This window comes from Maylandia zebra, linkage group LG20 (genome assembly GCF_041146795.1).
Source record: "Maylandia zebra isolate NMK-2024a linkage group LG20, Mzebra_GT3a, whole genome shotgun sequence".
Lineage (NCBI taxonomy): Eukaryota > Metazoa > Chordata > Actinopteri > Cichliformes > Cichlidae > Maylandia > Maylandia zebra.
In genome coordinates, this window is record NC_135186.1 from 7236682 (window position 1) to 7257449 (window position 20768).

Sequence of the window (20768 nt, forward strand, 5' to 3'; positions counted from 1 at the left end):
ATTGCAGTCTGCAATCTTTTGACATCTAGCGGTGCGATTTTATACCTTTAAACAGAGATTCACCTCTACTGGCGGTGCGAAGTGGTAGTTTACGAGGTGCACTGAATACAGCAGAGCGATCTCGTGAACACTGCAGGGGGCGTTAAGGGAGTGTCAGACATTTTCTCGGTTGATATTCTTGTTCGAAGAAGTGAGTCTCCGTTTTTGTGGTCAGTCTTTCACTGCAGTGGACTGTATGCTGAGCTCTGGACAAATTTTAGTCCTGTATTCGTCTGACCAACGCGGGAGACGGACGTTTGTGACAGTTGAATGGGACAAAACAGGTACTGACAGCCTTTATAAACGTGCAAGTTAAATTCTCCACAAACGTCGATTAACGACTTTCACAAAGTTCCTCTCGTCCCCTGTTCAATAATCACTCAGTTTAGTCCACTTTTAAATGATTGGCAATTTTGTGCCTATCTCTGTAGGTTTAACGTGTTTACATATCGCCGTATTAAGGGAAGTATCGTGCATCTGTAGAGGACTGCTCAACCTGTAATCTCACGATTATGTATTTTCTTCGGTTTTGTGGCGGTGTACCTACAAGCTTTAATTTGTATCAAAGTTCACAGGCTGGCAAAATGACTGCTCCTGTCCGTGCCATCGTGGTAGGAGGAGGATGTCGGGGTGAAATCTACTCCCAGTATGCGTCTATTCATCCCGAACGAATGAAGGTTAGGAGAGGCTTGTGGTTCTGAGGGAAACATTTGTCAAAACGTCAGCATGTCTTCGTCTGTCGAAAGGAAATAGCTGAAATCTGAAATTAGTCTCCTAATTATAACCCTTCTATGCTCAAGTCATTGATGCAAGCTGTTCCTACCAATGTCACGTAGTAAGTTGTAATATTTAACGGGGCGTACCTTGATTTATTCACTTTGACCTCCTCAGGTTGTTGCAGTGGCTGATCCACGGAAATTTGCAAGGACCAAACTTCAAAAACAACACAAAATCGTGGAGGAAAACGTATTTGAAGGTGAGAGGAAGAGAGAAAAAGTGTCAAATCCTTATAATTATCTGCCTTGTCCTTACTGAGTCCTCTTTTATCCAGACTGGCAGGCTGTAGTTGAAAGAGACAAGTTTGCAGACGCTGTGTTAATTTGCACCCCAGATCGCCTCCATAAGGTAAACATTGTCTGCAGCAAATATTTATTGGTTTAAATTACTTTGAGATGTTCTTAAATTAATTATTATGGTGATCACATTTATGCTTCCTAGGAACCTGCTGTGGCCTTTGCAAAGAAGGGATACCATGTTCTTCTGGAGAAACCAATGGCAGTGAGTGTTTGTGGATGTTATTGATGAACTGAGTTTACAGTAATAATGAATCCCTGATTTGCACCAAAAGTTTTATTGTCTGAAGTTTGGACACACAGTTTGATTTTAGCTTCTTTTTAAAAAAATACTTTTTAACTTGTATTGTTTAGAAAAATGGCCCATTGAACCTCTCTCAGACCATTTATTTTAGCATTCTAAAATCTGAGGCAGTGTTTGAACAACAGTATCAACATCAAGCAAAGATATTTTCTTCTATCTTGAAATTTGTATTTAGAGAAGACAGTTTAAAATATAATGTTAAAAGTAGTCTGTGTTTTCTTTTAATTTTCTTTAATGTGAACTTTATTAGTGTGTGCTCAAATATGGAACTTTACAGGACACCATAAACTGGCTAATACTTAGACATTTTTTATGTATCTGTTCAAAATTACAGATGGCAAGAAAGACCAGTGAAAATTTCAGGCTTATCTTGAATAGTGTTTTAAATATTAAATATCTTCAAATAGGTCTTTAATGTACAAAAAAAAAAAAAAACTTCTGAAAGTGGGTCAACAGATTATTTTTTTCAAAGAAAGGACATCTGGAAAAGTATTTGATACATGAAGCTAAATTTTTACAGCAATTGTTCTACGTGTCCAAACTTTAAAGCTTTAAAATCTGCTGATTTGAGCTAGAGTGACCCAACAGTTGTTTGTTTTAGTTGCTTTCACGATTCACTATTCTGAGCAAAAGCTTTAACAAAACCACACACCCTCAGTATTTTACATCAAACTGAAGCACAGCGTCCCTCTTTTAATGTCCCCACATGACTTCAGACAACTGTAGAAGACTGCACGGCGATCGTGGAGGCTTGCATTCAGAGCGGCGTGATGCTGTCCGTGGGTCACGTTCTCCGGTACGATCCAGTCATCCACAAGATAAAGGTGAGCATTTTCTAGTGCACTTTATCCAGCTGTGACAGTTTTCTTCAGCAGGTAGTGGAATCTATTGTGGGTTCAAACACTTAAACTTCATCTGCCTAAAATCTATAGGAACTCTTTCTCATTCAAAACAGCCACACATTTACAGAATCAGCAGGATTGAGGAAAAATAAGCAAACAGAGCACTCTTTTGTGTTTGTGAAAGTGCAAAAAAAAAAACCCCATCAAAAACAGCATTTTAATCAAGAGTGCTGAGGCTGTTTTGACTTGATTAAGTCAAAACTACAATTTTCTCATACTTGGGAAAGTGGTAAAGAAAATTTACAAAATCTGTATGAGGGTTTTGCTGTTTTTTTTATTTATAAAAATAAATGGTCTTTTACAGAAGCTCATAGATGCTGGAGTCATAGGTGAAGTGATCCATATTCAGCACCTGGAACCGGTGAGCAGGCAGATACGATAGAAACAACAACAATAATAATAATAATAATAATAATAATAATAATAATAATAATAATAATAATAATAATAATAAATTATTATTATTATTATTACCATTGTTAAATTGAATTTAACAGACACATGTTGATTTTTCTTTTGTTGTTAATATTATATTGCAATATAAGACATAGTTTCATAATTAACATATTCATTAAGAAAATCATAATTTGGAGACATTTGCACATAGTTGTGGCCTGTGGACAAAATTTTGTAGCATTGTATGTTTTTGTTATGTTTTGGGTTTTTTCAGGGTTTTTAAAGTGTTATTCAATGTTAACATTTCTGCAGCATGGTTAAAAACAGAATCGATCTTTCTTCCAGGTTGGGTTTTATCACTTTGCTCACTCGTTTGTTAGAGGGAACTGGAGAAACGAAGCAGAGAGCTCTTTTGCTCTTCTCACTAAATCTTGCCATGACATTGACCTCATACATCACTGGGCTGGAGGGCGCAGGTATATCATTAGACAGTAGTCAGTGATTAAACTCAAGGCTCAATGTTCAAAAGTAAAATTTTCTTTCTCTTTTATTTTGGCCTAAAACAGCTAGAAAACTACATGTTTAGCCCAATTTTGTTGGACTAGAGGTAAATGGGGATGTTTTTTTGTGTAGTTTGATTATTTACTCTGGCAGTTTGTTCTTGGCAGGTGTGTGAAAGTGTCGTCATTTGGATCCGTCAGCCACTTCAATAAAGACAACAAGGTATGTTGTCTGTTCAGTGATCAAATGAAGATAATCAGTAGCCATGATGGGTAGAAATCTCTGTACTAAGCATGAATATAAACTGTGACGTTACTAGTTTTGTGTCAGCCAGCAGGGGCTGCAGATCGCTGCCTTAACTGTTCAGTAGAAAAAGACTGCCCGTACTCAGCATGCAAAATCTACTTGGACAGTGTGAAGAAGGTAAAAATTTCACCAATTTACTTTCATCATTTATGTACTTTTTTTTTATATACTTCTTATAAATAATTTTTGTGTTTTGTATGTTTGTGTGCTAGGGTCACACTGGCTGGCCAGTATCAGTCATATGCCCTAATTCACTCCCAGACATTGAGTCAGTAACAGAGGCATTGAAGACTGGACCGTATGGCCGCTGTGTCTATGAGTGTGACAATGATGTCTGCAGTAACCAGGTTAGAAAACACTGTGAAATCTGCAGCACTGACCCTTTCTGACTCAGTTATGCAGTATTAGGTTCCTATCAGGCATCAAAGATGCATTTAGAATATACAGAATATATTGTACTTCTACCTGCACCATTTTCATTATGTGTACTTTCTTTTTTCTTTAATCTCAACAAACAGTTATCTGCATATGAGTTAAAATAACTTAAACACAGTGAAATTTATTATTCATTTATTTATTTTTTAGCACAAGAAGCTTTCTGGTTTCTGCCGTTTTGCAGTTCTATACTGTACCTCTCATATTTAAGCAGGCTTTGTTGCAAGCAGGAAGATGGTGTGTGTGAGACTAAAAGACAGGTTGAATTTGGAGGACTGTAATTACAGAACCATTAGTTGTTGCTGAGATTAGTTTTTGTTTTGTAATTATGTGCATTTGCCCAAAATATTGGACATTGTCCCCATAGCTTAAATCAGCTGACTGACATACGAATTCCCAGACTGCACTTTGTTTATTTATTTATTTGGTCTGTGATTCTTTCCTTTTATCTCTTTTAACTTTTCTGATCTCCTGAGCAGGTTGTCAACATGGAGTTTGAAGGGGGTGTGACGGCAGCCTTTTCCATGGTGGCATTCACTGAGGAGATTTGTAAGCGAAAAACAACCATTTACGGCAGCAAGGTAGGACTGTAATTAATGTCTCTGGGAAAGATGAGAATGAGAGACTGAAGAAAATCACATAGAAACACATTAATTAGCAAATGAATTATATAAAAGTAAAAGTGTGAATGCTTACAGATACAGCAGGTAAGAAACATATATCACAGCACTGTTAATCCTTATAGACCCTGTAACAGTTCAAACTGTTAGAAGCATGTTATTTACTTCATAGGACAAAGGCACTCTTCTGCATCATAAAGCAGAACCGCAGACCAAAATCACCCATTCCATAATATGTTGAAAAATGGTTTAACAATGATATGTTATTATAATTAGGGATTTCCTGCCTCGTCATACATTCACAGAAATCTGTGTATTTCCATGTTTTTTTTTTTATGACCATTTGATTTAAAAACTATTATATTTTAGCAATTCCTTATTTGATAAAACTGATTCAGTTGTTTTACAATACTTTCAATTTTGCTTTGGACACCCTCAAAAACAGGACAAAGTTTCAATATTCAGACAAAAACCTTGTTGATAAAACCAGTTCGATGAGCTATCATTCATACTACTGATGTGCGACTGATGAAATGATATCTCCTTGAATCTTTAGTATTTGATAAACATAGAGTTAAGTATTTTACTAAAATTCAGCTCTTTCCTACATAATGAACTGGGTCTTCTCAGGGCGAGCTCTCATGCAATGGCCACGAGATCCATGTGTTCAACTTCCTGACCCAGAAATCCAGAAAGCACACAGCAGACTACAACACTACCAGGCAGTTCGGTATGAGTGGACATGGTGGAGCAGACTACTGCCTTATGCATGCCTTCATTTCTGCTGTGGCAGTGAGTGCTCATTACACTTTTTTTTTTTTTTTTTTAAATATCTAATTTTAGATAAGATTTGTTGTTGCTGAGTTCTACTTCCACTTGAGATTGTCTGTATTTGCTTTTCTTGTACCTGTGATGCAGGACTTAAAGGATGCATGTGTCGTATCTATGTGTATCTGCTCTGTGATGGCTAATTTTTGTTTTCATATATCTTTATATGCATACAGAACAATGATCCATCACTGATACGGTCTGGTCCTGTGGAGACACTGCAGAGTCATTTGCTGGTGTTTGAAGCTGAGCGCTCACGACTAGAGAGCAGAGTGCTGCACTGTGGGGACATTAAACAGAGCTAAAAAAAAATACCTACAACATTTTTTTTTAGCATATTTTGTTATAGCTTCTTAATAAATCAGTGTAGTAATACCTATATTGTTAGTTATTGAACAAAACTATTAAACTTTCTCATTTGTCAATTACTAGATTTATATCCACACACTGACATATATAACAAGGACTTTTTTCTAGTGAAGCAAAGATGTCCTGAGAACGTATGATGATTAATGACAATGACACTCACTTCCTAAAATGATTACATAACTGATTCATGTCAGAAAAAGAAATATTAATTTCAAGGGACTGCCTGGTTTAATAAATGCTAAATAAAATCTGTTTTTAGTCTTGTGTCTTTAGTTTCCACATTTTTTTTTTCTTCCACACACTATCACGCTACAAAGCCTGACACTAGTCTTGAGGCAGTAGGACATGGAAAATATGTACTATTTAAAGAAAAAAGTAATCTTGAATTTAATGGCAACCGCACTCAAATTTTGAGACTGTGTGTCACATCCAATCTTCAGCACCTGGACTCTTCTGCTCCAAAGCCATGCTATTGTAAGACATGCTGTTTGCCATCGCTTTGCTGAAATGTGAAACCTCTTCCATAAAAAAGATGTTTGGATGAAAGCGTATGATGCTCTGAAACCTGTAATCTTTTTTTTTTTTTGGTCCCAATAATTTATTACATTTTGACATCAGGACAAATGGAGTACATGAGACCTCAGTTATTAATGAAAACATGAATTTCACAACTTATCACACCACTTTACAACTGCTCATTGAGGCAAATAGGTAGGGAAATATTGGGTGAATGATCGGGCACAAGCACAGGACTCTGTCAGATCTTTATGTAACAAGAAAGCTTATTTACACAACACCAAGACACTGAAGAAGTCACTTGGATGAGTGATGAAACGTTTCTTCCAATGAAAACGTTACATCCAGATGAACAGAATCAACGTTTGGGGATGCAGAACACCAAGTGCAGTAAAAAGTGATATTTTTTTAATTAAAAATAATTTTTTAAATGGAGGCTGTATGATAAAAAAAAGTATTTCTATACTATAAAATTAAAACAAAAAGACATTTTAAAGTGGCACATGGCAGCAGGTTTCCATGTAACAAAATTATGTTGTGATTCCATTTTTGCTATCGTTACCATTTAAAGTAACATAACATATATGAAACATAACAAGCAAAGGTCTTCACCATTTCAATCCAGAGCTTGGAGAGAAATTGACTATCACAGCGGTTGCAAAGCAAGGATTTACTAGCAAGCAGAAATTTGTTGGATTGCAAAACCACTGACCATCGACTGACAGCATGGGAAAAGTAAGTGCATGAATAAATGAATAAGTTCTTCAAGTCATTTGTTTTTGAATCAGGTGTTTAAACTTGAAATTCATATTTGCAAATCTAAAGATTGTACAATTTTTTTTTACATTCCTGCATTTTTTTCTGTGCAGTCCTGTGAAAGGAAACCTTTTGAATCACTGTTTTGTTGTAACAAGAGTAAAAAGCATCTTTTAGTTATTGTATTTATTTTGAACCTTTAAAGCAGCTTGTGGTAAATATAACAGACTCTCTGTCACGGTCCTCGGTCGGTGACCCAGTGTTTTGTGTTTTGTATTATTATTGTTATGAATTGAACTTAAATTTTTTATGATTTTTCATTGCTAGTCTCTTGGTTTTTGTTTCTGTATTTCTAGTTCTGTAAGCTCTTTAGCATCTCCTTATTTCCAGTCTTTACCTTTTGTTAATGTGCCTTCCCTCTGTTCACTGTCTTGTCTCTCTGTGCCTTTACTGTGGGACACAAATTTCTTGTTTTCCAGTTTCCTGAGACCTTACTTTTTTAGCTTCTAGTTATTATGCTTTATTTTCTGTTACCCCTATTTCAGCTCTCTAGAGCGTAAGCTCATTTAGTTCATCCCTCTGTGTCCTGCAAGTCCTGCATTTGGCACCTATCTCCTTCCTTCCACACAGCTGTAGCCTTTACACACAGTTACTGAATTTGACTCATTTAAAATTTTAAAGGTAAAAAAAATAATAACCACTGACCAAATTTAAAAAAGCAAAACAAAACAAAAATAATATTAATAATGATAACAAAAAACGCATTACAAAACTTAAATCTTCAGATAAAATGAATTGTTTTCATTTTGTTTATATCTATGTAAAAATGAAATATTTCTAATGCTCTGCTTTTTCCTTTAAATGTGGTTGGTGTCATATCATGATAAAAAATTACTTGAAATGTGTATTGAAACAGAAAACATAAACCTACAATATATTTTTCACTACAGTTAACATTTTAATAACAGAACAGTGGTTTCTAGAATATATTTTTCATTTCATTATTGTTTAATCCACAAAACTTCTTTTAGTTCTTTAAGAAAATGTCTTACAGTGAAATAAATACAACTAAATCTTTTTTTTTTTTTTACACCTTGAATCCTGTCTGGCAGCTTTGGCAATCAGAATTATGATCTCAGTGTCAGTCACTGTCATTTATTCAGCACCAGTGTTTTGATGGGTATCAGTACATCAACACTGAAATGGTTTAACTGTAAATAATAGCAAGAATAAAACAAAGCAGATCGCAACAAAACTTGTACCATGACTTCATATATTTGAGTATGTTTGCCCTTTATGTTTACCTGGTTGTTGAATGTCCCTGACAGGCAAAGATGAAGACAAAGTGGCTAGAGGACAGCAGCCCTGAATCCCTCCAACACCCTCCCGAAAAAACATATTGGACCACATTTGGTGCTCTGCTGGCGAGAAGCTCCAGCCCTCAGCCCTCCACCTCTGGCTTCCAGCATAGACGACCCAAGTATGCCAATCAAGAGGTGAGTAGAAAGCATATTCATAAGCTCATAGACAATGTAAATGTTTTGACATCTTCTAAATCCTACAAAAACAAGAACTGAGCGGTGAAAAAATACAAACTGGCATTGTAGACAAGCCAAGAGTTTTGACACACATTACTCCATCTCTAACAGGTAAACACTGCCCAGCCAGTGAAGAGGTCAATCCCCCAGCCCTCCACCTCTGGTTTACACTTGAACCGTGACTGGAGAGCAAGGAGATCCAGCCCTCAGCACTCCACCTCTGCCTTCAAGCGTGGGAGAGAGGAGGCTGACCAGGAAGAGGTGAGTAAGCACAATGCTGTAAGCATCAGTGGTGGATATTTCAAGAAAAAAAAATACTGTCATGTATTCACTGTATTCACTTCAGCTTTAAATGTTTGTTGTCTGATCTCACTGTGCTGCACTCACACCATACCCGCAGTCATTAGTGGCTTATACAGTCTCTATTTCTGACCCCTTCTATGCACATTACTGCCACCTTCTGGCACTAGCAGCATGTAGCAGCACACTATATTTGAACTCATGTTGGTTACATAAAGGTACATTTTGTTGCACTTTGCTAACTATTTCAGTATTCACAAACCAATTACCACCCCCAGTGTGCATACAGAACTGACTTCTGTTGAAGTTATCTGTAGTATTTTTGAAAAAAATAAAAGAAACTGCTAACGTAAGAATAATAGTTAGCATTTTCGGTGCTTAACATCAAGTGATATCTCACAGCTACCCCCTGGTCGGCGAGTGAGGAGATCCAGCCCTCAGCCCTCCAGCTCTGGCTTCCAGCATGGACGACAGGTGGGTGCTCATCAGGAGGTGAATAGAACGTATATTGTATGCTCACAGAGAAGTACATGTTTTAACATTTTCTAAATTCTACAAATACAAGATGTGAGTGATAAAAACAAACAAACACTTGTTTCTAAAACTGGCATTTTCAGATAAACGAAGATCATGTGGTCCAACCAGTCTTCTACCTCTTTTTACAACCCTGGAAGAGAGGAGGCTGACCAGGAAGAGGTGAGTAATCACAATGCTGTAAGCATCAGTGGTGGATATTTCAAGAAAAAAAAATACTGTCATGTATTCACTTCAGCTTTAAATGTTTGTCCTCTGATCTCTAATGACTGGAGCATTTTTAACCTGTTTGTTCCTTTTCGTTACTGCAGCAGGAACGCCAAAGATTCCGGAGCGGGTACTACAGAGTCCAGACTGACACCGACGGGTCCCGCCCCACCGTGTGCTTCCCTTATTGTTTTCTACCAAAAATTGTTAATGTTAATATTGTATATTGTATTTTGACTTTTCATGTTATGACATAAAACAAACAAAATAAAAACCAACTAATCTAATGGACCAGTTTTAGATTTTTATTGATTTGATGGGATGTTTCCAAAGGGTCGCGCCTATCTGTCTTTTAATGTTTTGTTTTATGTTTTCATTTATTTGATGTTTTTTAAGGTTAATAAAAAATTGCTAAAAGATTCAGTAAAGCCTTAACATTGTTTGCATTAAACTAATTCATTGTTTGGATTTTGAGAATATGGTTTCACTTCTTTATCAATCTGCAAACTGCCACTAATGAAAGAAAGCTCATGCTCAAACCATTATCTGCCCTGGTTTATTGATGAGTTTTGTTGTATTGCTAGTTCATTTTTCTCTCGCTCTCACAATGATGTGCGGTCATTCATTGACAAATGTACAAAGTAGAGAATGCCGCCGCCCGGTACACATTGCACCTGACCCCTATGGCGCCTCCTGCAGGAGGATAGGCCCATGTCCCTTTTTCAGGCTGTGCCCCGGCCGGGTCCCAAGGACTAAGGCCCGGGCACCAGACACTCGCCCTCGGCCACCCTCCCTGGGCCTGGCTCCAGGGCAGAGCCCCGGTAACACTATCCTGGGCAGGGTGAACTGTTCCCTTGATATTGTATTCATAGGGGTCTTCTGAACCTTTGTCTGGTTCCTCACCCAGGACAAATTGGCCATGGGAGACCCTGCCGGGGTACCAAAGCACCCGGGACAACACAGCCCCTGGGATCCCTGGGACACAGAAACCCCTCCACTACTATAAGGTAGCTATTCGCAGAGGGGATGGTGTAGAGCGTAGCCTTAAAAAAATCCAGCAATGGCCTATCTATTTTAACTAAAATCCTTATCATAAATGTCCTTTGTTTCAAAGTTCGAGGAGTCAATTTTAAGGAAGGGAAAAAGTGAGTAAAGGCTGAGGTATGCCAAACACAAGAATTGGACTGAAAATCAGTGAACTCAATTCCTGTGGTAGGATATATATATTAACATGTGATTCAGAACCATAACATTTGAAAAATACCATAATGCAACATTAATAGTGAAACACATATAACAAAGTGGGAAAGGGTATAAAATCAAACAGGAAAAGTCAATAAATTTAGCCAAGTAGCTTTGGTATAGCAGCTAGTTATGTACAGAAGTTCCACCATTTGTGGGGATAGCAGAATAATACAACTTTGTACAGTCAGACAAGTAGCACTGAAAATGTCCAACTGCTGAAGTCATGAGATTAACTTTAACTTTATTACCATTACCTTTTCTGTATACTCTCGTTGATGTGTGCAGTATCCTTTGTGTATGGAAAGCCTGAATATTGCAGTAATGGGAGATTGTTTTGTTTCAGATCGAGCTTCTCTTTGATGTGCTGATCCACATCGTTAGCATTCTGGTTCAGCAACATCCTCTGTTTTTCCTGATTCTTCACACTAGATGGAGCCATCTAGTGTGAAGCACTCCAAGCACTGAATGTTGTTCCAAATTTGATACTGAAATTAGAGATCAGCAGGTATAAAATCACCGCCCACTGACCATTCAGTTCTTTGGAAAATAGTGTCACCATTCCTGGAAGATCCCTCTGACCCCCTGCAAGCAATTTTGTTTTCAGATCATTACACAGCTCAACAGATAAAACTGTCTCTTAAAGATTGATTTAATGAAATACTTGATAATAATCCTTCTAATTGCCCTGTGCCTTAAAAACAGAGTAGTGATATTAAGTCTGCTAACTTAAACAGCATTTTTGCCACTTTGCTTTCCTGGCTATCCATATATTTCCAGTCTCGCTGACCAAAGTCCTTAAACACATTCAGAAATTCACACACCTCTTTTGTTACTAAACTACTGTAGAGCCCTTTTCCTTTCACACACACGTTCATGTCACTACTTTGTCTGCAGCAGCTTTATTGTTTTCCGCCTGTATTGTGAGTTTAATCTCTTAAGATTTTTCGGGTAGTATAGTTTTATCTTCCTTTGAAAAATCAACTGCTCTGCTGCCACTACACTCTTTCATGTTTGTGATTGGTCAGATGCTACCAATGCCACTCCTTACATGGAAACGTGCAGGGGAAACCCTGGATTTACTCAACAAGCTGTTAACTAGCTTTGTGATCACTTTTTTTTGTTGCAGATGTTAGGGTAAGTGAATCCAGATAACAGAGAGACACCCTGAGTATATTGAAGGGAGGCAGGCAGTGTTGGACCCTTTAATAACTCTGCTGGAAAACTGAACTCATATTTTCCAGCAAAGATTTCACATGTAGAAACTGTTTCTTCTCCATCAGTAGTGCATACAGCTCCCCCTTCAACTCACCATTCTTGGTTATTAGGCTATTTAAGCACTGGCAAGCCTTAAGTTAAAAAACATCTTAGCGTTTGTTTTTAAAAGGATTCCAACATCAAGGGGACCTAATACCAAGCACAACAGATATCTATTACTTTAGAAGTTGGCAAAATCACAGTGAAACTGACAGTAAAGTGTATTCTCTGTGCAACACTAACCCTGAAACACTTGTCTTCAGTATGCTGCATAGTTTTTAGAAATTTCCTGTTATCAAATTTATCAGATTTGTCAGGTATGGTTGCCCTGACAAATCTGATAATTTGTTAGGGCAAATTAAATCTCAATTCTGCTAACTTCTCTCCCATTCAAGGATCTGAAAACCAAACCAACAATGAGGGACAATTTTATTAAGAAAGGTTGACTCAAATGTGCATTTAAAAGAAAAATATAATGGACAAAATAATGACCACTGCTAGTGCTAGTTCAACCTCTTAGTAGATGAATTTAAAAATCCTTAGTGGCTTCCTTCTTGCGTGATTCATTGGAAGAAAACTTGATCTCTGATTTTAAACCTTGAGATCAAGGTCAGCAAATTGTACTTAGATTTTTAGTAGATGTACCTATGGTATTAATTTGAAAATCCTACATCTTCTCATTCTTGAGTCATCACAAAGTTGGATGTCCATGCCGAACGTGTGGCCATCCACCACCCGCCTGTTGGGGTGACAACAATACCCTATCAACCGTTTATGACTGAAGGGAGAAAAGCAGCAAAGGATTCACAAAAGATGCCAACATTTAAATTTGAGAAAAAAATTATTTTAAAAAAAATGAAAAAACAAAAGTCTCTGTAACTGACAGGTTTTTAACTCCATCCATCCATCCATCCATCCATCATCCATCCATCATCCATCCATCCATCATCCACCCATCCATCCATCCATCCATCATCCATCCATCCATCCACCCATCCACCCATCCATCTTCTTCTCCGTATCCAGAGCCAGGTCTCGAGGTTTTTAACTGAATATGTGAAATCTGTTTCTATCATATTTAGAATTTTAATGTAAGGGGTCAAAATATCATCCAGCCTCTGTAAAATGTCTCTAGAGCAGGCAAACAGGTACAGCCCCAGTCAAATATATGCACACACCCGAGGGCAGGGAAGTTTCTCATTATCCGAGACAAGTCATAATAAAAACCAACACGAAACTCTTTGACTGTTTACACAATGAACATGAAGTCAGTGCAGGAAGCTTACTGCATCAATTCGGTTGATGTTCTTTTGTTGAGTGTTTCATTATAAAATATGGGAAATAATGAAAAATAAAGAAATACTCCTTTTTAAAAATATATTTGTTATCCTTTTAACAGCTTTATTTGACAGAAACAGTGAAGATCGACAGGAAAGGCATGCGGCAAAGGGCCACAGGTTGGACTAGTACCCAGGCCCGCCACTTTCAGCCATGCGGCATATGGTCACCTGCTCATCCAGCCGAGCTAAACCGGCATCCAAGAAGTACTCCATTTTGACTGAGTGTGTCCAAACCTTTGACTGATACTGTAAAAAAACAAAACAAAAAAACAACTTACTCGTCTCTGCTGGTGATATCTTTGAATTTCTCAGTGCATGGCTGCTTGGCTGCCTTGGCTTTGTGACGCTGCCACTGCAGGTTTTTCAGGTCTGCTTCAGCCACATTAAAAGTATACTTCAGCAATGAGTCTTTTCATAATTACAGTGTAATGAATTGTGATCGCTGATATGTGAAAGATGTCTGTGTAATCAGGATTTACTGGTTATTATTTTGTGTTGCATCTTACAAGCAGCTTTCAACTAAAATTATTTAAGGAAAAACAAATGTATTTTTATTCTCAGTTAACTTACTCACAAAAATTATTCATCAGTCAGCATAGACACTTGAAGAACAAAAGCTGGAGCTGCATACCTGTGTGATGTGTTCTCATAGATATCATACATTACAGCCACAGGCATTAGTGTGTGGAACACCTGTACAGATGAAGTTAAGAAAGGTACATCTATACAAAAATGTACACAATTGTTTAAAAACAATAAATTTTATGAATATAGGAAATGTTCCTCTTAGTGACTGAGATGTCCTATTGTGTTATAATAAAGCTTTGTCCTGATTTTTATTGATTAAGCAAAGCGTAACCCAAACTTAAAGTATTCATTAAGGTGTTTGTCACATAGGCATAATTCCATATGAAGCAAATTACAAACATCATAGGGTGTTTAGCTTAGGTAAAAATGTAGTTTGTTGTTGTTTTGGTTTAAGAGCTTAAATTGTTTCATGTGTGTATTGTATATGAGTTTAGACTTGTATACAGTTAAAAATGTATGGATTGTTTAATGTCGAATTTGGAATATTGATTTGTAAACAATGGAATAAGAGGGTAGGAACAGAAAATGTGAAACTTCATCTTACTTCTTTTTGAGCATAAACATTGTGTAGACATAGAAATATTCATGAAAATATAATGTTTTCAAGTTTTTCATTCCTCTTGTAAATCTTGAAATATCTGTGTATCATTTTCAGAGCTTCCTTGTTCTTGTTAGACTTCAGTCTCAGTTTTAGAGTTTTGATTTGTGTCACGGCTACCGGGGCAAGCCATGTGGTGTTTGTTGAGAAAGGACCCAATATGCAGGAAATGGCAAGATGCAGGTGAGCGTTTATTTACAAAATGGAAAACAGGAAATGAGGCACGAGAGAACTACTTAAAACCTAAACTGGGAAAACTAATAAGGAGACCTGAAATAATAATAAAGCAAGATGAAGACCAGAGAGACGCAGGACGAATGAAGAGAACACCATGAAATGCAGATGGAGTGACAACCAGCATAGGCAACACACTATATATACATATATATGTTGTGGGAAATACATCATTTTTTACAAAGCTTTAGTAGTGGCATATTGTGAAAACTTTTATAACATAAGTAGTGATGATCATTTTATACACACATTGCAAATGTGCTCATGAAGAGTTAGCATTCAGTCTTCTGAGGGTCATAAGCTTCATCTGGTGGGACTGTCCAGATGACATATTGTGAAAGGTGACTTAGAGTGCAGTAGAGGTCAATGCAAACACGCTTACAGACACAGACAGCACGTAGATTCACTTCTAGGTCAGAGGTAAGCTACATTTCCTTGCAACTGCATTTTGTGCCTGCACAATATGACACACATATCTGTACAGACACAAGGTAACGAGGGAACTAGACACAGGAGGGAGACACAGCTGAACCTAATGAACATTACGAGGAGGAAACAGCCAGAAAGCATGAAGCTAGATCCAGAAAAACTAGACATTACACAGAGACATGACAGAACTGGAGCAGAGGGAGTACAGAACCAAAACCAAAGATAATATATAACAATCAAGACAAAACCACTGAGTCCAGAGACTCAGGACCATGACAATTTGTTCCCTCAGTGCTTGCCCATTTCTGCATCCTACATTTTTGCCCAGATTCCACAATACCTAACAGACTATCTGATAGGGATACCTTAAAGTATATCCAGCTTTAACTGTTGTTACAACAGTAAAGAAAAGGACAAAATGGTGACTAAGACAATGAGTTCATTAAAAAAAAAATAACTTTACCGATGTATGTATATATATATATATATATATATATATATATATATATATATATATATATATATATATATATATATATATATATATACAGAGCGTTGTTGGAATGTTACTACGCAAGTAACCCCGGCGGAAGGGGCTACATGAATAGGATGAGGGACCTATGGATTCTTCGATACCCAACATCCACAATGACGGCGAAACAACTAGTAGCTCAGTGTTCCAACATTCGAAAGAAGGGACTGCTCTCACAGCTAGAGATTGACGAGGTACAACACAAATGCTACGGCAAGGAGGAGTCAGGACGCCAGGTCAGGGGGGAGATATCATCACCCCCACCCGAGATTGGGTACATAGCCCCAAGTGCGATAGGAGAAGGATCGTTGAGTGCGAGAGGAACTGACCTGAAAAATAGGATCATGGCCAAGCTTGAAACCTGGATCCCCCGTAGCCGGTTACCAAGATTACGTGAAGTACCCTCAGAAGGTCTGCTAGATGATGTTAATGCAGCACTACGGGCAATACCTACAACCACGATTACCGACACTAACAAGCTGATCTACAATACGGCAACAGTGATCAGTGAGATGCTTGGCTACAAGTTGAACAGCGACAAGGGGCAGTACCCTCCATGGAGAAGGAGGCTAGAGGGCAAGATCAAAGTAGCACGGAGGGAGGTTAGCCAACTAACGGAGTTGCAGAAAGGTGCGACAAATAAGGTGCCTAAGAAATACAGCAAGCTGTCCATACCTGAGGCCTTGGAAACTGCCAAGAAAAGACTCACAGCCTTGGCCAGCCGCTTGAGGAGGTACACCAGAGAGATAGAAGGCAGGAGAATAAACCAGCTGTTCTCCACAGAACCAGCAAAGGTGTACTCTCAGTGGCAAGGGAACAATAAGAGAACAGCACCACCAAGGCTGGAGACGGAGCAATACTGGAAGAGCATATGGGAGAAGGATGCAACCCATAACGGCAATGCTCAGTGGCTAGAGGATCTGAGGGCTGACCACAGCGACCTCCCTGAACAGGGTCCAGTAACCATCACAGTGGCAGATATCCAAGAAAGGGTCTCCAGTATGAAGAGTTGGACAGCACCAGGGCCCGACATGGTTCACGCCTACTGGCTGAAGAAGCTGACTGCACTCCACGAGCGTCTGGCAGCACAAATGAACCAGCTGCTAGTTAATGAGAGACACCCGGAATGGCTAACTGAAGGCCGGACGGTCCTGATCCCCAAGGACCCCAAGAAGGGACCGGTCCCCTCCAACTACCGACCAATAACCTGCCTCAGTACTACATGGAAGCTCCTGTCAGGCATCATATCGGCTAAGATGAACAGGCACATGGGTCAATACATGAGCGGGACACAGAAAGGAATTGGCAAGAATACCAGAGGCGCAAAACACCAGCTACTGGTAGACAGAACAATCAGCCGAGACTGCAAGACCAGACTGACCAACCTGTGCACTGCCTGGATTGATTACAAGAAGGCCTATGACTCAATGCCCCACAGCTGGATACTGGAATGCCTAGAATTGTACAAGATCAATGGGACCCTAAGAGCCTTCATCAGGAACTCAATGGGGATGTGGCGTACAACACTAGAGGCCAACTCCAAGCCCATAGCACAAGTCACCATCAAGTGTGGGATCTACCAAGGAGATGCTCTGTCCCCACTGCTGTTCTGCATAGGCCTGAACCCCCTCAGTGAGATCATTAACAAGACTGGCTACGGATACCGACTACGGAACGGAGCAGTTGTCAGCCACCTCCTGTACATGGATGACATCAAGCTGTATGCCAAGAGTGAACGAGACATCAATTCACTGATCCACACTACCAGGCTATACAGCAATGACATTGGAATGTCGTTCGGACTGGAGAAGTGTAGTCGGATGGTAACAAAGAGAGGGAAGGTAGTCAGAACTGAGGGGATTGAACTACCAGAAGGCAACATTGCAGACATAGAGGACAGTTACAAGTACTTGGGGATCCCACAGGCGAATGGGAACCATGAAGAGGCCGCTAGAAAAGCTGTAACCACCAAGTACCTGCAGAGGGTCAGGCAAGTCCTGAGGAGTCAGCTGAATGGTAAGAACAAGATCCGGGCCATCAACACGTACGCCCTGCCCGTGATCAGGTACCCTGCTGGGGTAATAGGCTGGCCAAAGGAGGAGATAGAAGCCACTGACATAAAGACAAGAAAGCTCCTTACCATGCATGGAGGGTTTCACCCCAAATCCAGCACCCTGAGGCTGTACGCTAAGCGGAAGGAAGGGGGCCGGGGACTGGTGAGTGTCAGCACCACAGTCCAGGATGAGACAACGAACATCCAAGAATACATTGGTAAGATGGCCCCAACTGACCGAGTGCTCAGTGAATACCTCAGGCAGCAGAAACCCAAGAAAGAGGAGGGAGACGAGGAACCATCATGGAAGGACAGGCCCCTGCACGGTATGTACCACCGGCAGATAGAGGAGGTGGCTGATATCCAGAAATCCTACCAGTGGCTGGACAAAGCTGGACTGAAAGACAGCACAGAGGCACTAATCATGGCAGCACAAGAACAAGCTCTGAGCACAAGATCCATAGAGGCTGGGGTCTATCACACCAGGCAAGACCCCAGGTGCAGGCTGTGTAAAGATGCCCCAGAGACAATCCAGCACATAACAGCAGGGTGCAAGATGCTAGCAGGCAAGGCATACATGGAACGCCATAACCAAGTGGCCGGCATAGTGTACAGGAACATCTGTGCCGAGTATAACCTGGAAGTCCCGAGGTCAAAAAGGGAGATGCCCCCAAAGGGTGGTGGAGAATGACCGAGCTAAGATCCTGTGGGACTTCCAGATACAGACGGACAAAATGGTGGTGGCTAACCAACCGGACATAGTGGTGGTAGACAAACAGAAGAAGACGGCCGTAGTGATCGATGTAGCGGTTCTGAATGACAGCAATATCAGGAAGAAGGAACACGAGAAGCTGGAGAAATACCAAGGGCTCAGAGAAGAGCTCGAGAGGATGTGGAGGGTGAAGGTAATGGTGGTCCCCGTGGTAATCGGAGCACTAGGTGCGGTGACTCCCAAGCTAGGCGAGTGGCTCCAGCAGATCCCGGGAACAACATCGGAGATCTCTGTCCAGAAGAGCGCAGTCCTGGGAACAGCTAAGATACTGCGCAGGACCCTCAAGCTCCCAGGCCTCTGGTAGAGGACCCGAGCTTGAAGGATAAACCGCCCGCAGGGGCGTGCTGGGTGTTTTTTTTTTAATATATATAACATCTGTGCCGAGTATGGCCTGGAAGTCCCGAGGTCAAAATGGGAGACGCCCCCAAGGGTGATGGAGAATGACCGAGCTAAGATCCTGTGGGACTTCCAGATACAGACAGACAAAATGGTGGTGGCTAACCAACCGGACATAGTGGTGGTAGACAAACAGAAGAAGACGGCCGTAGTGATCGATGTAGCGGTTCCGAATGACAGCAACATCAGAAAGAAGGAACACAAGAAGCTGAGAAATACCAAGGGGTGAGAGAAGAGCTCGAGAGGATGTGGAGGGTGAAGGTAACGGTGGTCCCAGTGGTAATCGGAGCACTAGGTGCAGTGACTCCCAAGCTAGGCGAGTGGCTCCAGCAGATCCCGGGAACAACATCGGAGATCTCTGTCCAGAAGAGCGCAGTCCTGGGAACAGCTAAGATACTGCGCAGGACCCTCAAGCTCCCAGGCCTCTGGTAGAGGACCCGAGCTTGAAGGATAAACCGCCCGCAGGGGCGTGCTGGGTGTTTTTTTTTATATATATAACATCTGTGCGGAGTATGGCCTGGAAGTCCCGAGGTCAAAATGGGAGACGCCCCCAAGGGTGATGGAGAATGACCGAGCTAAGATCCTGTGGGACTTCCAGATACAGACAGACAAAATGGTGGTGGCTAACCAACCGGACATAGTGGTGGTAGACAAACAGAAGAAGACGGCCGTAGTGATCGATGTAGCGGTTCCGAATGACAGCAACATCAGAAAGAAGGAACACAAGAAGCTGAGAAATACCAAGGGGTGAGAGAAGAGCTCGAGAGGATGTGGAGGGTGAAGGTAACGGTGGTCCCAGTGGTAATCGGAGCACTAGGTGCAGTGACTCCCAAGCTAGGCGAGTGGCTCCAGCAAATCCCGGGAACAACATTGGAGATCTCTGTCCAGAAGAATGCAGTCCTGGGAACAGCTAAGATACTGCGCAGGACCCTCAAGCTCCCAGGCCTCTGGTAGAGGACCCGAGCTTGAAGGATAAAACCGCCCGCAGGGGCGTGCTGGGTAAAAGAGTAGATAGATAGATAGACAGATAGACAGATAGATAGATAGACAGATAGATAGATATAATAGTAGATAAAATAGCTCTCCAGTTGTTATCAGGAAATTGCATTCCATTAAGGAGCAAGGTGTCCTTAATTGTCCTCTCAACATAATAATGTCAACAACAGCATCCCAGCTCTGGGTCTTGCAACACATCCAAGATGACTAATCCTGGAGCATGTCCCACAGTCCATACTTCCAGTGGATCACGTTGTGTCGATGGCAGTTGTAAGACTAGTGTGGTAAGAAGGGTGTGTAGAGTAAACTCAAGAGATGACGACATGCTTGAATCACAGAAAAACTTTGACCTCGTGCCAGAAAGGGGATTACAGCAGCGCTGTGATGGGCACTCCTTCGAGCAAAGCCTCATTTTCCATTAGATGCAATCTGCTTTCTTTGAGCAGTTTGTGAATAAAGGAGTACAATTGTAGTTTTTTAAGAATGAAGCCTTTATTAGTACTATAACCTTTTCCTCTTCTCTTTTTCACAGTGACAATGATCACCTGGGAGGAGTTGTCTTCATGTCATAGTCAAGATATTAGTCCCTCAAAGGAACAGGGTGGACGCACACAAACACACATAATGCCACATAGGCTGGCGACGTGCTTCTGGAGACGAGTTTGCAAACTGAGTCAGCAGCTGTATTTCTGAATGACTCAACCGGT

The 20768-nt window shown here is 40.3% G+C and overlaps 2 protein-coding genes across 3 annotated transcripts; both read left to right on the plus strand.

Moving 5' to 3' along the window:
- The first annotated feature begins 138 nt into the window (after positions 1 to 138).
- On the plus strand, positions 139 to 6039 carry zgc:154075 (putative oxidoreductase YteT). Of its 2 annotated transcripts, none has more exons than XM_024806527.2 (14): positions 139 to 323; positions 608 to 716; positions 931 to 1015; positions 1091 to 1164; positions 1258 to 1317; positions 2133 to 2240; positions 2626 to 2679; positions 3060 to 3190; positions 3383 to 3437; positions 3546 to 3638; positions 3734 to 3868; positions 4436 to 4537; positions 5207 to 5368; positions 5581 to 6039. In XM_024806527.2, exons 1-14 carry the CDS (start codon positions 310 to 312, stop codon positions 5707 to 5709), a joined length of 1311 nt encoding a protein of 436 aa, XP_024662295.1. In that variant the 5' UTR covers positions 139 to 309; the 3' UTR covers positions 5710 to 6039. The 2 variants fall into 2 exon arrangements, with proteins under 2 accessions (XP_024662295.1, XP_004554137.1); XM_004554080.4 differs by having other exon boundaries at positions 140 to 323; positions 2623 to 2679.
- Positions 6040 to 7994: 1955 nt separating this feature from the next.
- On the plus strand, positions 7995 to 9892 carry LOC143414176 (uncharacterized). Its single transcript, XM_076877940.1, has 5 exons — positions 7995 to 8541; positions 8695 to 8844; positions 9286 to 9357; positions 9501 to 9579; positions 9729 to 9892. Exons 1-4 carry the CDS (start codon positions 8380 to 8382, stop codon positions 9567 to 9569), a joined length of 453 nt encoding a protein of 150 aa, XP_076734055.1. The 5' UTR covers positions 7995 to 8379; the 3' UTR covers positions 9570 to 9579; positions 9729 to 9892.
- Positions 9893 to 20768: the final 10876 nt, after the last annotated feature.